At 40.1% G+C, this 14206-nt stretch overlaps 1 protein-coding gene across 3 annotated transcripts in view; it reads left to right on the top strand.

Annotated features, from left to right (window-relative positions):
- Window positions 1-14206, top strand: part of CHN2 (chimerin 2) — a 332030-nt gene that overhangs the window by 158530 nt on the left and 159294 nt on the right. The window contains exons 1-2 of one of the 3 annotated variants that reach the window (XM_043463302.1): window positions 4416-4452; window positions 5845-5883. In XM_043463302.1, the coding sequence (XP_043319237.1) occupies window positions 4431-4452; window positions 5845-5883 (61 nt within the window). In that variant the 5' untranslated portion in view covers window positions 4416-4430. Of the gene's footprint in view, window positions 1-4415; window positions 4453-4592; window positions 4612-5844; window positions 5884-14206 lie in introns of those variants that run through there. The other 2 variants (XM_043463303.1, XM_043463301.1) reach the window with 2 other exon arrangements.

Raw genomic sequence — 14206 nt, 5'->3', positions numbered from 1 at the left:
TGTTCAGTTTCTACCTTAGGCTGATTTCACATGAATAGAATTGCTGAGTACAAAAGGCTACACATTTTTTAAAGTTGGATACCTATTAGTCAGAGTTTTTAAGCAATTTGTTTTCTAAGCCTCTCTGACCTTTTGAAAAATGTATAACTTTTGAAAAATTTAACTGTCCATCTGGGTTCAATGACAGTTTTTTTCTTAGAACAAGGAATTTTTTTTGTTCTACTTCCTCCCTTCTGTATTATATCTATTTCTCTAAAATGTTTAGTAAAATGATACCCTTCCTCAAGACATGATGGCTTTTGTCTTCAGTACTTCCTGTATCTCGCATCCCCTGGATTTAACTATTAGATGTGTTCTCAGTTGTTTCAGTCATGTCTGACTCTTTGCGACTCAATGGACTGTAGCCTTCTAGGCTCCTCTGTCCATGGGATTCTCCAGGCAAGAATATTGCAGTAGCTTGCCATTTACATCTCCAGGGGATCTTCCCAACCCAGGGATCGAACCTGGGTCTCCTGCATTGCAGGCGGATTTCTTACTGACTGAGCCACAAGGGAAACCCTATTAGATGGGGTATGTGTATTGATGGAATAATGTCCACAGTTGACTTGATATCGATTTTCTTTTTATTGCTTTTTAATTTTATTTTATATTGGATTTACAATGTTGTGTTAGTTTCACATGTACAACAAAGTGATTTAGTTATACACATACATATATATAAGCTTCACAAGAACTGTAGGATCAAATCTGTAATATAAATACATATACCCATTCTTTTCCAGGTTCTTTTCCGAACTGGTTATTACAGAGTATTGAGTAGAGTTCTCTGTCCTATACAGTAGGTTCTTGTCAGTTATCTATTTTATGTACAATAGTATGTATATTAATTCATACTATGTATGTTAATTCCAATATCCTAAAATTTATCCTTCCCCCCTCACCTTTCTCCTTTAATAACCATAAGCTTGTTTTTAAGTAAGTCTGTGAGTCTGTTTCTGTTTTGTAAATAAGTTCATTTGTATCATTTTAATAGATTCCACATGTAAGTGATATCATATGATATTTGTCTTTTTCTGTCTGACTCATATGACTGCTTTTCTTTCAACTTTATTTTTTCTTCCGAGATTCACAAGAATTGCAGGATCAGGTCTGTTATATAATTTTTCTTCTTGCTGTCAGTTTATGTAAATTAGGGTGGATTTCCTGGCAAGGATGACAATGTGTCAGAGGCTGGAGGGCAGAGCTCCCTGCTCTAATCCCACCTCTTCCTCTCACTTATTTTATGACCTTAAGAAAGCTACTTCATCATTCTCATTTCATTTTCCTCATTTGCCAAATGAGGAAGGTGAACTCAATGACCTAGAAAACCTATTCCAGTTTTTAAAAAATATACGGTATCAGGCTATTTAAGAATATGGCAGATTTAAAAAAGAAATACTGTGTGAAATTGGGGCAAATGTGATGTTGGTGGGACAGTGTTGAAGGCAGCTAAAGATTTGTTTCAACATATTAGAAATATTTTGTGCCTTGTTGCTTGACGAAAACCTCCTAACAGTGCACTTAGTGGCTTGTGAAATGAATCTCTAAGACCAGGGTAATTATAGTTGCTCCACTGAAGCGTGACAAATGGCCTCTCACTTTGGATTCTTTTATGAGAAAGAAAAACCTTCCATGACAACAGCACTGGAGCTTAATTACAGCCTCCAGATCTGGGGGCAAGAATACAGATAGTTACTGACTGTAGCCAAGGGAGAGGAGACATGAGCCTGTGTTTACCTGGGAAGAAGCAGGACAGGGTGATGTAACCTTGACAACACAAACAGCATTAGTGGGGCTTCATGGAGAACTTGCTATTTACCAGGCTCTGTCCCAAGAACTTTATATATATTATCTCATTTAATTGTCACAATAATCACAAGCAATCAGTTATAAGGTAGGTACATTTATTTTTTGGTTTAATAAAGATGAGTATTGGAGGCTCTTAAAAGAAGCTGGCTTAAAACTCAGCGTTCAGAAAACTAAGATCATGGCATCTGTTCCCATCACTTCATGGCAAATAGATGGGGAAACAGTGACAGACTTTATTGTTTTGGGCTCCAAAATCACTGCAGATGGTGACTGCAGCCATGAAATTAAAAGACGCTTGCTTCTTGGAAGAAAACCTAGACAGCCTATTAAAAAGCAAAGACCAACAAAGGTCCATCTAGTCAAAGCTATGGTTTTTCCAGTAGTCAGGTATGGATGTGAGAGTTGGAGTATAGAGAAAGCTGAGCACCAAAGAATTGATGCTTTTGAATTGTGGTGTTGGAGAAGACTCTTGAGAGTCCCTTGGGCTGCAAGGAGATCCAACCAGTCCATCCTAAAGGAAATCAGTCCTGAATATTCATTGGAAGGACTGATGCTGAAGCTGAAACTCCAGTACTTTGGCCACCTAATGCAAAGAACCGACTCATTTGAAAAGACCCTGATGCTGGGAAAAATTGAAGGCGGGAGGAGAAGGGGACAACAGAGGATGAGATGGTTGGCTGGCATCACTGACTCGATGGACATGAGTTTGAGTAAACTCTGGGAGTTGGTGATGGACAGAGAGGCCTGGCATGCTGCAGTCTATGGGGTCTCAAAGAGTTGGAAACAATGAGCAACTGAACTGAACTGAAAAGAAGTCAAATAACCTGCTTCCTGTCATTCAGCCAGTAGTCATCAGAGGTACAGTCTGAACCCTGAGAATTCATTCATTTATTTAGCACATGGCTTTTTGAATGTCCATTATATGCCACGCAACCTTCTTAAGGGTCAGTGAGGCCTCAGTGAATGAGGCAAAATTCCTGCTTGTGTGGAGTTTAGCTAATACTGGGATGAGGGCAGTAATAACAAGCCAACAAATCAATAAATAATTTCTGATGGTAATAAGTGCTATGCAGGAGAGTGGGGGGTGGGAGAAGGCTGTTTTACATAAGCTTGGCAAAGACGACTCCTGGGAGGTGAAATTTCAGTTGAACCCCACGTGATAGAGCAAGTCAGCCATGCAAAAGTCTGTTAGAGGAGAATTTTTTCTTGGAGGGCCCACAGGAGCAAAGTCCAGGGGCCTTGTCTTGGCTTGGCTTGTTCTGGGAAAAGAGAGAAGACCAGTATGGTTGGATAATACATGAAAAGCAGGGAAATGCCTGCAGTGGAGTGAAGAGGAGGGCAGGACTGGAGTCCACAGTATAATGTTTGTATGTATATGTGCTCAGTTACTCAGTCGCGACAGACTCTTTGTGACTCTACAGACCGTATATAGCCTGCCAGGCTCCTCTGTCTGTATATAGCCTGCCAGGCTCCTCTTGCCTGGAATTCTCCAGGCAAGAATACTGGAGTAGGTTGCCATACCCTCCTCCAGGGGATCTTCCTGACCCAGGGATCGAATCCACATCTCCTGTGTCTCTTGCATTGCATGTGGATTCTTAACAGTTGAGCCATCACGGAAACCCATAATGTTTGTATTTTATTCCAAATGCAGACGAGAGACAATGGAGGATTTTTAAACAAGGCAGCATTATGATCTCCGGCCTCTATGGACAGCTTTCTTCACCTCTATGTGACGTTGCCAACAAGGAGCAATCCAAAAGGGATAAAGTGTTAATGTGCAGGGAAGCCTAAATGCAAGTTTAAAGGTTAGGAGCCAATATTTCAAATGAAAATTCTAGGTTTTTCACAGAGCAAGACTGAAATGGGCAGTGAGAGGCCATTTAATCCAAACTTCTGACTTCAGATAAGCCCTTTAGGAGATCCAAGTTGAGCATCTGAAATCTGAATTAAGGAGACTACTTATTTTGAGGGGAACTTCCCTCAGCATGTAGAAAGATACATTTTTCAGTTCTGAGTATTCTTGACCACTTCTTGGTCTGGGGGTTCTACTTAGCTTATAGAGTAAATCTCATCTAAAATAATAAAGACATCTTTGGGTAGATGACATCTCAGGAATTCCTACTACCATGCAGCCTGGTGTATGTGTATGTGTGTGTGTTGGTTCTCTATCTTTGAAAAAGATTTTTGAAGGTGTCATCAGTGTTTTAACATACAGGACCTGGATTTTCTGGTGAGGTAGTATTGTATGGATGGTTCTAGAATTTTGTTGTAAACTCAGCAATATGATTTATTTTATTTGAGAGTTCTTTATAAACAAACACCATATTAATCCATTAAAATTGGTCTGTGTTACATATAGGATGGGCTTCCCAGGTGGCTCAGTGGTAAAGAATCCGCCTGCAATGTGGAAGACATGAGTTCCATCCCTGGGTCTACAAGATTCCCTGGAGAAGAAAATGACAACCCACTCCAGTATTCTTGCCTGAAAAATCCCATGAACAGAGGAGTCAGGAAGGCTACAGTCCATGGGGTCTCAAAAGAGTCCGATACGACTTAGCGACTAAGCAACAACAACATATGGGATGAAATTAATTGCTTGTTTAGGTTAAAAGCTCACTATTACATTGTCCACTTTGATGAAAGTATTAGGAGTTTCACTTTTTTTAGCAAAGGAAGTTTGAATAGCAACATAAACCATTATTAATACACTGTTTTGTGTGTGTGCCTATGTGGCTGATTATCCATAGAGAGGTTCCTGACTAGGTAAGTCTAACTATCCAGATGTTTTTGTATGAAATTGTCTTAGGAGAAGTTTAGTTGCCTCTGTGATAGGATGGGCCCCAGAGAGTAAGTAATTGTGAAAGAATTTCATTTAAGCTACACAACTGTGATTGAGTAAGATTTGGGGGAATTTTACCACTCCAGTTTCTTCTTATGTATAGTAAGCATATTTGTTTCTCAGGAGGGGAAAAGTTCTCAAACTGTCTTATTGCATGAGATTAGAAAATTTCTATTCCTTTGCATGAAATTTTAGTATGTGACAGCAACAGATGGACTAGGGCTCATTAGGCTGGGTGAGTGACGCCATACACGTGCAAGATGACAAAAACAGTTTCCTCATTGAAAAGCGCTGAACTAAAAGAACTCTTAAAAGTTCCCCAGCTCAATATTCTGTGAGTCAGGGAATGGATTTTTCCCTCTGGCTGTTTAAGCTGGAGTATGTTTTACCAAGACCTTAGCTATGAGCTCAGGAGGACTCTAATAACTCCGCCAGAATTATAAAATCAACTGTCAGCATTGGGATTGTTGAGCTGACTGAACAAGCAGATTTTCTCTCATTGTCTGCTTTCTAGTTTGATGAATAACAGTTTCACCCTCTTCATTTTGTTGCAACTCTTTCACTCTGACATTTCTGATTGCTGAGAGGTTTTCTGGAAATTTCCTAAGTCACACACTGGAGTAAATTCAAGGACATGATGAGATTCCAATTGAATCATCAGTGTCTCTGCTGTCAGACCTAGTATTTTAGGAGTTCAGTTGGCTGAGTGGTACAACTTCCCAGATTTAATATTACATACTTGCCACTGTGCGTCTTGCCCTCAAGTCTAAATAAATGGGCTAAAGGTCTGATTGGAATCTGTGAGAGAAATGATATGTTTATTATGCCAAGTTAAGTAAATACTGTTTGAAAGGATTACTGGAGGGTACAATCAAATTAATTGCTTTAAAAATCTTTTTTGATTTACTGGGCTGTATGAAAATGGTTAAGCAATTGATTCGGTCATGGTAAGTGACCTGGACAAAGCGGTGCTGGGTCCACAAGGGTCGTCTTTCCCAATTCCTCCCTCTTGCCTGGAACTGTCCCATAAATGAGCTGAGAGGACCCTCGGGACTGGAAGGCAAGGCCTGCTGACAGAGTATTATTCCCCCAGAGAAGACACATGTTGACAGTTTGACGTTCAAGCTGACGGATTGATTTCTTTCTTTTTATTCTAGATGCTGAAGAATACCAGCCTCCAATATGGAAATCATACTGTGAGTATCTAAAATGAAAATCTCCTCAGAAGTCTTTAGCAGGCCTGCCTTTTGAACAATTTTTGCTGTTGATTTAATGCACACACAAACTCCCTCATCACAGCCCTGCACATCCAAATTTTTGTTCTACTAAGGAGATATATTGGCCAGAGAAAATAGAAAGAGCCCTCTCCTCTGGCCAGGACCCATGAGAGCCAGCTGCCATGACTCACTTAGGAATGCTTAGATTAAAAAAAAAAAAAAAAAAAAAAAGATGACTCTCTGACTTTCTTCAGGGCACTCCTTGTCTCCTTTCCTTTCCTCTTTCCTTCCATCCTTCTTTCCTTTCTTCCTTTTTTTCCACAGCTGGTCATCAAGGGTAAGTATGTTGACTTCCATGAATTATGTTCTTGACTGTTTATCCTATAGCTTAATATCATATGACATTTACCACCAAAAAATTAACAGATAGGGAAGAATAATGTTTGGTCACTAGGGTGACTCCTTAGAAACAGGGCTCATTATCTGATCATCAGTCATCAATCTGACTCCCCTCATGAAGGCAGGCACTTGTCATCACCTCAAGCTCATTTTCTCTTTCCTTAGTATCACCCGCCTAAGTAATTCTCCAGTGAGAAAGGGGAGGGGTATGGTGTGGGGAGACCCCAGGAGAATAGGCTCTTGTTCAAGCTTTGCTTCTAGACAATAGTGATAAGGATAATTATTTCTGTCATTATTGATGTTGCCCTTGTTTCTTCTGTCCATTGAGACCTGCCATGTACCAGCTACCATGCTAGCTCTGTGCCTGAATTCCCAAATCCCATCTTAGCCCTCAGCAACGGGTACCACTCTTATCCGCATTTCACACACAAAGGAACCACGGATCAAGGAGGTTCAGTAATTGGGCAGAGGTTTTACGGGAAGCATTAGAGTGGCATTCAGAGTGGAACCCAGAAGCAAACCTGACTCACAGCCTGCAAGTTTTCACGATTTTTTCTTTCTATTTAAAATTGTATACATAAGTACATAAAGAAGTGTATACATGCACATAGACACACATATGCATAAACCCATGTATGTATGTATCTGTAACAAAAGTGAAACAAAGCTACATAAAAGACAAACATTAGAGAAATACATAAAGCTGAGAGTAAAAATTTCCCATAAACCACACACCATCCCCACCCCATATTCCACTACTCCCTTCCAATCACTGACCACTGTCCATTTTGGAAAGCACATCCTTCCAAGTGTTTAAAATACACATGCCTGATATTAAGGCATTTTTGTGGTTGGTCCCTTCTGTGAAAAATGGGTTTATGCTGTACCCATGTCCTTCAACTTGCTTGTTTCACTTCACAAATACCTTGTTTTGATCTTCCCACGTCAGCATATAGAGAGGCTCCTCATTCTTTATTATGAGTCTGTTCTTCCATCTGTGAAATAAAGGGGTTGTGCTGGGTCTCTAAGGGCCCTTCCAATCTAATGTTCTGCATTCTGATCTTCTATTTTAAAAGGCAGTGCTAATGACTAAGTAATTGGATGTTTTTGTTTGTTTGTTTCCTAATGGAGTGTGAAGTGCTCTGACAGTAAATCAACAAAATATCTGTAGTGAGAGGCACTGGGAGGGTCGCATGACTTACTGTTCCTTGCTCACCTTCTTGCACACAGCCTTGCATACGTTAACTACCCAATAAATATTTGTTGAGTGAATGCCACCACAGAGCTTTACTGAAGCGAGAAGATAGCACTGGCTCAGAGTCATTTCACTTTTCCAAGAGACCTTGGGACACCCAATGTACCTCTTAAAAACACTTTTATGTTCTAAGGAAGCCCAGAAAAGGTGCTGTTTATTACGTGTTCATACTATCAATTTTACCAGAGTGTATTGGTTTTGATTTTTTGGATCTAACCAAGTTTTGTGTGTGTGTATGTGTGTGTGTGTATATATACTTTCTCTAGAATCATAAAACTTTAGATATACAGAAGGGACAGTTTGAGGCCATTTAATACAAATCTAATGACATATATGAAGTTCCTCTTTATTATACTTAGCCAATAATCATCCAGGCTCTATTTGAGAGTCTCCAGTGATTCAGAACTGCACCCTGCAGTTCTGAGGGGAGGATACCATCAGTAGGGCCATACACAACATCAAAAACACAGGTACCACTGAGAAAGAATTCTCTTTGGTTGTCCTGAATCCACTAATTCTTTGAGTTTTGATATTGGACTGCTTATAAGCTCATCTAACACTCATTGCCAACTCATGCTACTCCTTCTTATTGTCAAGTTTATCATCTACTCATTTGGCCTTTTAGTAAACATACATTATAAGCATTAGGAGAAGCACTAGGAATCAACAGTAGCTAAAAATGTGGTCCATGCTTTCCTCCAATTTACAGTCTAGAAAGAAAGATATAAACCAATTAATATGCAAATGGACTGAAGCCACAATATACTACTCCTCTCCCTCCTGGGATTACAGAAGACTTTCTAGAAGAGGATAAATTTGCATGTAGGTCTTAAAATATAAATAAGAAGAAATTGAGGGCCTTGCAAAACTTCATGAGGTCCATGTTAATATACAAATATGCTAAAACAATAGCATTTTCCATATCTGAAAATCCAATAAACCTTATCAGAATATGAAATTTGTTTGGTTTTAAATAACCTATTGGTAAACACCAAGTGTTTCTCTTTGGAATACTCACGAACCATCCTTTGAGAGATTAATTTTAGGTGTTGATTCAAACTCATTAACATATCATTTATGGAATCTATAATTTTCCATCACACAATTAATTTTTCAACTCCAGTGATTATTTGATACTTTGAAATTTCTCATACATTTGTTGGATGCTGTTCATTTTTGCCATATTATAGGACTTGATTTAAAAATTGATTGTTTACAGTGATTATAGAAGTATATAGGTATGTCTTTTCTTTCATCCATCACCTATTGTTGGTTTTAATATTGACTTATTTGATACTAGAGTCTTATTATGAAGCTTTTGTCCCAATTATAACATTATCCTAAAGGAAAATGAATCTACTTCATAATGACCCACATTAAGAAGCTGTTTTTAAGTTTTAATGCTAATTTCAATGCTCTTTCATACAAATAAGAGAATATTCCACTTAAACACATTGATTGACATAAACAAAAAGTTGAGAGGCACTGGCCTCAGGCGTGACTTGGTCCAGCAACTCAAAGACATTATTGGAGCCCAGTGCGTATGTCTTCCTTTCTTGGTTCTACTTTCCTAGGTTTAGGTCCACGCTTAGTAGGCTTTTCTCTTATAACCCTCAAAGAGCTACCCCAATAGCACTTGATACCACATTCTCATCTAGAAGCAACTAGCAAAGAGATAGTCTACTTCAAACAAAAGTATTAGAATTCGTTTCAGTCTGAGTCCCTTTGCTGTCCACCTGAAACCATCACAACACTGTTAATCATCTGTAATCCAATACAAAATTCAGTTTTCTTAAAAAAGAGACTATTGGCATTCAAATTCAGCTTTGGTGTTAAAGGCAATTAAATTTTGTTTGGTAATTGCTTTCCTGGGCATTTAATATGATTAACCATTGTCAATGTGCCCAGGAGAGCAGTGCTTTCTATTAATCATAAAGTAACAGATATTACAAAAAAAAAAATTGTGTCTCAGCCTTATTTGATGTGAGTCCCCAACCCTGGCTACATCACTTTGGTCAGAGAGTTGGGGTACACTAACTGCCCTAAACCAATCAGGGCACATGGTTGGAACTCAAGAGGGTTCACTCCTATGTAATATCCATGACTGGAAACTTTGGAATATGGTTGGAGTGGGAAAGATGGAAATGGATGCCTAGAAGGCAACCAGTGCATGTCTGATTTAAAATTAGCTCTCTTGATATTTTATATAAAGTAGATTGCTCATTCATTCAGCAAATGCATATTAAGTCTTTGCCTTAGACTTATTCTTTGATATGCCAAAGACTATGTGCTTTGATCTGTGAGGCCACAAGGATGGAAACTCCATCTTGACTCAAAGAACAATAATGCTACATGCTTAAGTTCTTGCCTTTTCTGTGCCCCCATTTTTCTTAGAAGCTAATGCTATTACTTCCATAAGAATAATCTTGCCTCAAAGTATCATCTATCTATATGTAATCCTTCATACTCAATACTGTACCCCAAAACATTGGTGAAGTCACTGAGAAATAATTGGTTTCAATTTTTTCAAAAAAGACTATTTTCAAGTTTAATTTTAAAAAAATAAAAATAAAATAAAGCCACATTCTAAATTTTCAGCCAGAACTGTATGAGCTGCGTGCCCTAACCAGACGAGTTTAAAAGCCAACCACCATGGGTATATCCTGAAAGATTTTATTATTTAAGAGGCCAAGTGCCAATTAGGCAGCAGATGCCATGGTCAGCAGCTCTCCCCAGAGACTCCCCTGGGCAGCCGGTCAGGCAGTCACGGCTTGTGCCTGCTTTTCTAAAGAGAAGTGTAAAACCTCCAAATTCTAGTCCACAGACCCCCTGCATGAGAATTACCTGAGGAGAATAGTTATAATAACTAATCCTCAGCCTGACCCCAGATTTCTGAATCAGAATAGTGGGGGATCTTCAATTTATCACACCCCACAGGTGCTTCTAATGTACTTAGGCCTGAGACCCCCTGATTCAAGTCTCCACAGCCTCATCCTTGGGTTTTTCAGTGTACCATGGACAAGAGGAGAAAACTTCATCCCCAGTGAGACGGGACATTCGTTAGCAAGACAAAGCCTGCACACAGCAGCCTGGAGGTGGGGTTGAACCAAGAGGCCACCAAAGCCCCCGCCATTTGTTACTCATACCCATGAGTTCTTTCTTACAAATACTGGGAAGTCATGGGCAGTGAACAAGGTGGCACTGGCTCATTGTCACAGCCAAGTGCCCAGGTTTGGCTCCTGGGTCCACATGCCTTCTTAAGGGACTGGAGGCTGCTAGAGGACATTGCTGCAGGGTCTGTTAAGAGTTGATGGGTCTGGACAGGGCTTCAGCATCACCCAGGCCAGGTTTTCACTTGGCATCCTTGGGAAGATTGTGTTACCAGAAGATGAGCCAAGTTTTTTTTTTAATTATTAATTTTTGGCTGCACTGGGTCTTCATTGCTTTATGCAGTTTTCTCTCGTTGTGGCAAGTGGGGGCTACTCTCTAGTTGCAGTGTGTTGGCTTGTCATTGAGGTGGCTTCTCTTGCTACAGATCACAGCCTCTAGAGTTGTGGCACATGGGCTTAGTTGCCCCACGGCATGTGGAATTTTCCTGGACCGAGGATCGAACCTGTGTCCCTTGCATTGGCCAGGCAGATTCTCAACCACAGGACTACCAAGGGAGTTCATGCTTTCTTACTGAAGAAAAAAGGTTCTCTCAGTGAACTCTTGATTTCTCAGTCTGCTTCAGATTTCTCATGGAGCAGGGATTCCTCTTCTCTACCCCCATGTTTCCTAGTGACCATCCCCTCACCCCAGTCAAATAGTCTATTCCAGTGCTCAGGATTCTCTTCTGTGTGTAAGGGCCCAGGGTGGGGAAGAGCCTGGGACTGACTTGAAACATTGCCGTAGAAGCAGATTCCATTTTCTTGCCCCTTAGTGCACAGAATCACCCAAGAAGTGACATTTATTATTGCATTCTGCTTGTGATGTGTGTTTGTTGAACCAAAAAAAAAAAATCAAGAAACTACATTTTCAAGATTACGTGGCATGTTTCAGTTACATTAAATGGGCCTCACAGATGTTTGTTTTGTTACAGGCAGTCTTGAGAAGGAGGGACAGGGACTGAAGCTGAGATAGTCTAAGGCCCTATTTTTTTTTTTTTTTCTATGACTGCCATTGCAATTAGTTGTCATCTAAGTATCTTTACAGAGACATAGAATCCAGATGGCTAACAGGCTTTGTCGATTTCTGTTGCTTAGAACAGCACCAAGCAGATCTTGTAGCTCCTGAGACTGACTCACTGAGAAATGGTGATTGATTTCTGATGTGCACATCCTGGGGACCAACAAGGAGAGGTGGCTCCTCTGGCTTGAGGAGTTTGCAGGGGCCCCTCTCAAAGTTACTCCTGGCTGGAGTAGGACAAACGGCTGTTTCCATTTGTAAGACTGGTGAACAACCACACTTCTCTTTACTCAGAGGATCCCTAGAGTATACAGCTATAGGCTGTAGTTTGTTGACATAGGAGAGGAACTGTTCCTTACATTTCCTCTCCTGTAACCTCTATAACTGTTAATAGCATCTCAATCTTTCCATCTTTCCAGGCCATTTCCTCCATTCCATTTTCAATCAAGCCCTGCTGATCCTCCTTGGCAATCAACTCCCTTCTCATCTGCATTTCCACCAGTGTTGTCCTAACTCATACTTTCAGGATCTCCTTTACATACAATGAAAATACTCTTATCTTTTGTTTCCCTGGGCTCCACACATGGCATGGGGGTAAAGCATCCACCTGCCATTGCAAGAGATGCAAGAGACGTGGGTTCGATCACTGGATTGGGAAGATCCCCTGGAGTAGGAAATGGCAACCCAGTCCATTATCCTAGCCTGGAGAGCCTGGTGGGCTATAGTCCATGGGGTCACAAAGAGTCAGACATGACTGAGTGATTAACACTTTCACTTTCACTTTACGTGTGCCTAACACTATTCAAAGCACTGAGCATCCCACTGTGGACAGAGCAAAGTCCCTGCCCCCAAAGAGTTTACACTTGAGTCAAGGGAGACAGGACACAAAATAAACAAATACAGTGTGTTGATGGTGATGAGTACAGTGAAGAAACATGAAATGGTATAAAAAGGAGCCGAATGGAGTGATGATGTGGAATTTTATTCCAAGCTGAGCAAGTCAGGGAAGACCTGAATGAAGGAGTGGGGAGGGAGCCATCTAAACATCTTGGGAAAAGCAATCCAGGTGGAGGGAGTAGCAAGTGCAAAGGCCCTGAGGCACAGAAAAATAAACCAGGGCTTTGGAGTCAAAAGGATCCATTTTAGCTTGATGCCCTGGGGCAGATATTTCACTTCTAGGCACTTATTTCTTCATATAAAATTGACAATGATAATGATATGTTCTTTCTTCTGAGCTCTTGAGAGGATTCAATAAAACATTGTTACTGGCATGTAACAGGCACTTGATATGCTGGTTCCCTTCTCTTCTCCCTTCCCCTCCATTCATCCTCAAAGCCTCCAGGTAACGCTGACTGTGGTATCTGTTTTATAGCTGGTGTTCAAATGTTTGCTGATATGAATTACAAAGGTATGCGTAGCTAAAAATGCTTCTGTCTTATAACAGCTATACTTCCTTTTCTACCTTCAGGGGAGGCATTAAAAATGGTGTTCACAAAACCATTCCAGCCATGTCCCCAACATGTAACTGCTGGCTTCAAAGGGCACTGGTGATAGGTGGATAAGAGGAGATAGGACTCTCTGGACATGGGTTCTATAATTGCTCATGAGCTCTGTGATTCTAAGAGATGCCCCATTTGGTTCCCTTTACACTCATTAACAACAAAACCCTGCTGAAAAGCAGCTGGTTGGTGTTGGGGTTGATCTGAGAGGAATAAAGGATTCCGTGAAGGCTCTCTCGTGATTTAAGGAGAGTGTGGACTCTACTGGGATTGTCAACAGAGTGTCCAAAACTGTTTATCTTTAACCAGTTCTTCCTCATGTTTCCTCCCGCACAGGAAGCCTTCTCTGACCTGCCCCTTATACATGGCTACAGTTATTCTTAAGTGTCACAGGCACTATCATTAGTATGGGCAACCTAAGCTTAGAAATGGGATGAATTAAAAACATCTATATGAGAGTTAGATGATTCTTCTCTGTGAGGAAGCTGAGTGGTCTACCCTTAATTAGGTGAGAAAATAACCATTTTGAGCTGAATGCTTTGGGGAGCCATCAATACAAAATAAGTTCCATCATTTCTACCTCTGTTTCTACATGACTATCTGCCTTTCAATTAAAATTTCTTTTTTTATTTTTAGACCTAAGAGTAAGCCAGAAATTTTCACTTTTCATTACATTATGTTTTCTAGAAAGACTTTATACAATTGAATTTTTAACCTTTTATAGATGTATTTATGATATGATTCATAGATTTACTTAACATTAATTATTCCCTCTTCACAACTCTGAAGATAACATCAAATAGGTTTGTTTTCAGCTCCCATTTCCACGAAAGTAAAACTTTAAGGTACATGCACAGGGTAGCTTTTCCTCTTAAGAAAAATAACCAAACTAGTTAAGTGGCAGAAAGCCACTCATCTAAAAGTCTGATAAATCACAAATAATAGTCTGATAAATTATATTTCTGTATACAATTACCTGCTT

The sequence above is a fragment of the Cervus canadensis genome, chromosome 3 (genome assembly GCF_019320065.1).
Source record: "Cervus canadensis isolate Bull #8, Minnesota chromosome 3, ASM1932006v1, whole genome shotgun sequence".
NCBI classification, from domain to species: Eukaryota; Metazoa; Chordata; class Mammalia; order Artiodactyla; family Cervidae; genus Cervus; species Cervus canadensis.
The sequence above is the reverse complement of the archived record's forward strand: the minus strand, read 5'-3'. Positions and strand labels throughout refer to the sequence as shown.